This window comes from Morone saxatilis, unplaced genomic scaffold (assembly GCF_004916995.1).
Source record: "Morone saxatilis isolate NCDOM2014 unplaced genomic scaffold, NCSU_SB_2.0 Contig21, whole genome shotgun sequence".
In the NCBI taxonomy this organism is placed as follows: Eukaryota; Metazoa; Chordata; class Actinopteri; family Moronidae; genus Morone; species Morone saxatilis.
This window is the reverse complement of record NW_023339774.1, coordinates 21387431-21390160: the sequence shown is the minus strand read 5'-3', so window position 1 is coordinate 21390160 and position 2730 is coordinate 21387431. Positions and strand designations below refer to the sequence as shown.

The 2730-nt window shown below is 38.3% G+C and overlaps 1 protein-coding gene across 1 annotated transcript in view; it reads right to left on the bottom strand.

The window, feature by feature from the left end:
• The window catches only part of gnsb (glucosamine (N-acetyl)-6-sulfatase (Sanfilippo disease IIID), b), a gene marked incomplete at its 3' end in the record, with an annotated part of 10735 nt that overhangs the window by 4987 nt on the left and 3018 nt on the right, over positions 1 to 2730 (bottom strand). The window contains 2 exon segments of the mRNA XM_035668663.1: positions 820 to 918; positions 1013 to 1078. Of these exon segments, the coding sequence (XP_035524556.1) occupies positions 820 to 918; positions 1013 to 1078 (165 nt within the window).

Here is a 2730-nt window from a genome sequence, read left to right as displayed (position 1 = left end):
ATCTAACCAGGCTTAGGTTATTTTTGAAAGATGTTTTCACTCGTTTCCCGACTAGTTTCGCATTATATTGATCATCCAATCACTTGCCAGTATTTTATCAGGTCGTCTACCATCCACACCAAGTCAAAATGTTACTTTGTCCAATACTTTTAGTTTAGCTTTAAAATTGTACCTGCTCAATAATGGGAAGTTAGCATTTAGCTCAAAGCACCACTGTGTGTAGATCCGGCCATAAAGAGCCGCCAGCGTGGCTGTAAACTCTTAATGATGTTTAGTCTGTTGAATTCCAGTTCCCCAACTTTATGGACGTGCAATATTAAAATCAAAAAGGCATAACCCTTCATAGCGGTGTTTGGTTACCGTCCTCACTGCTGATAAAAAAAGTACAAACATTACTGCGGCTCACTAACAGCGAGCAGTGCCGGCGACAAGAGAAAGTTCAACTCTCGTATTTAAAGCCGAATGTGATGAGGATGAAACAGAAGAACACACATTTAAATAAAAACATTAAGAAAATAAACTCAAAATAGTCTAAAATCTAAGTGGAAACACTCAGAAATGATCTATACAGCAGGCTGATTTCATATATTTCTAGTGCGTCAGGTCATTGATGATTAACCTTTCACACTGCTGACATTTTATATTTCTACGACAACAGCTGATGCAGACGATTTTTAAAAGGTGAACACCCTTAGTTCTTCTCATAAATCCTTACATAAATGTCCCAGTACATGTTGAAATGCATGAAAATACTGCTGATCACGGGTTGGGTTGAGGCAGGAGTCACTGCACCACGATCAGAGCGTGATTACTGCTTACTATGAGGTCTGTGAGGTAGTCCTTCTCATAACTGTCTCCGTGCTTTTCTTCTTTGGCGTTGACGGAGAGTGTGTAGTTGTAGTACTGCGAGTTCCCCACCTGTAACCATACAGCAAAAGGCTGTGACAGCAGAACCTGTAAATACAGTATTTAATGTGTGTGTTAAGGTGTGTGTGTGTTCATGAAGACTTACCAGTGCATGCCACTGATCCCAGCCAGGTGGAACGTGGCCAACGTCTCCTGCGTCTTTCTTTCCATACTGACGGCAGAAAAACAAAATAATACAACAAGAGTCTACAGCTTAAAGCTATATGCTAACATGTTAATCAAGTGTAAAGCTTCTTGTGTTTACTGGGGATAGCTCTATTATCTGTATCAGTTCAACAGAAGTTGTTCATTTAAGCCTGAAATTGATATGAGTTGATCAAAAGTTGCTGTACGTATTAGAAAACTGTTTTCAGAACAGTACGGAAGCCCTGAAAGGCAAATTATTATTTTATGTTTTGATGTTTTTCTACCTGTGAAAAGAAAAGTTTAAAAACAAAAACCCTTTTTCCTCGCTGTGAAAACGAATGAAAAATGTCTTTAAAAAAACAAAAACCTGTTAAAAAACATGAGAAAAATAATAATAATTTGCCTTTCAGGGCTTCCGTAGGACAGAGTAAAATAAATATTTAAAGTTGCTTATTATATTAACACATTTTACTCTAATGATACTCGTAAAAACAACATTATCTGTACCGGACACTTATTTCAGCCGAGTTCTCGCTCAACCCCTAAATGTTCACCAGAGCTTGTTAGCATTTAGCTAATTAGCAGCTAACACAAAGTGCAGCTGCGACTGATGGGAATGTCGTTTTGGCCATAAAATATAAAAATTTTGACCTGACGGTGGCGCTATATGAGGGCGTGAAGAACGTTATTCATCCTGTGGGGAATGTGAATGTTTGCAGTAAACTTTATGGCAATCCATCCAATAGTTGTCAGTGAAGTTATCAGGATTCATCCTCTGACGCCTCTGTGTAACACTTCACAGCAGTCCAACTGATATGTAGAGTCATTCCAGTCGTCTCTTGCAGCTAACACGACTAACAACTGCTGGTAAAAATGACTCAAGGCTCAAATATGTAGTTTGGAAGTCAGTTACAGGAAGTCACAACCCGCCTACCAGTGGCTGAGGTGAGATATAATGTATGAGTACTATTGACCTCCTCTAGTCTCCATCACCCAACATATCCTTTTATTTAAGTATCCCAAGCTCTCCTGGTGGTTTCCTGTAACATTATATTGATCTGTTTGGACAGGAATCTCTCCAGCATGAACAAACTTTTCATCTGAGATATTTTGCAATAAGTTTGTTTAGTCATGTGTTTCTTGTTCAAGCTTCAGGTTGTGTGTGTTTGTTTTTTTATATCATGTTCCCGAGGCTATGCTGTTGCACTTTCACTTTAAGTATTTTTCTAAGACGCAGTCACACAATCCAGAATAACAAGTTCAGTCCACTTCTTTAATCCAGACTGAAATATATCAACAGCTGTCGGATGGATGGATGGATGCCATTAAATCAGGTTCAGACACTCGAGTTCTCAGGATGGATTGTAAAAACTTTGGTGATCCTCTGATGATCAGTGGTTCCCAACAAAGCTTCATATTCTTGATTTTAAGGGGTAAATGAGACCTTAAACAATATACACAGTGGGCTTATATCTCTGGTTCACAAGCCTATTAAGTCTGTATGATTGTTAAAAATTATGAAATACATAAAACAGGCAGATTATTATATAATAGTGTCCAGAAGGGACAAACTGGTTCTAGACAGTGTTTGTTTTTTCCAAGTTTTGAAGCCACTATAGTTTCTCCTACACCAACCTTTTTCTTGAAGGAACCTTTTCTGTCATTTATTAAACTGAC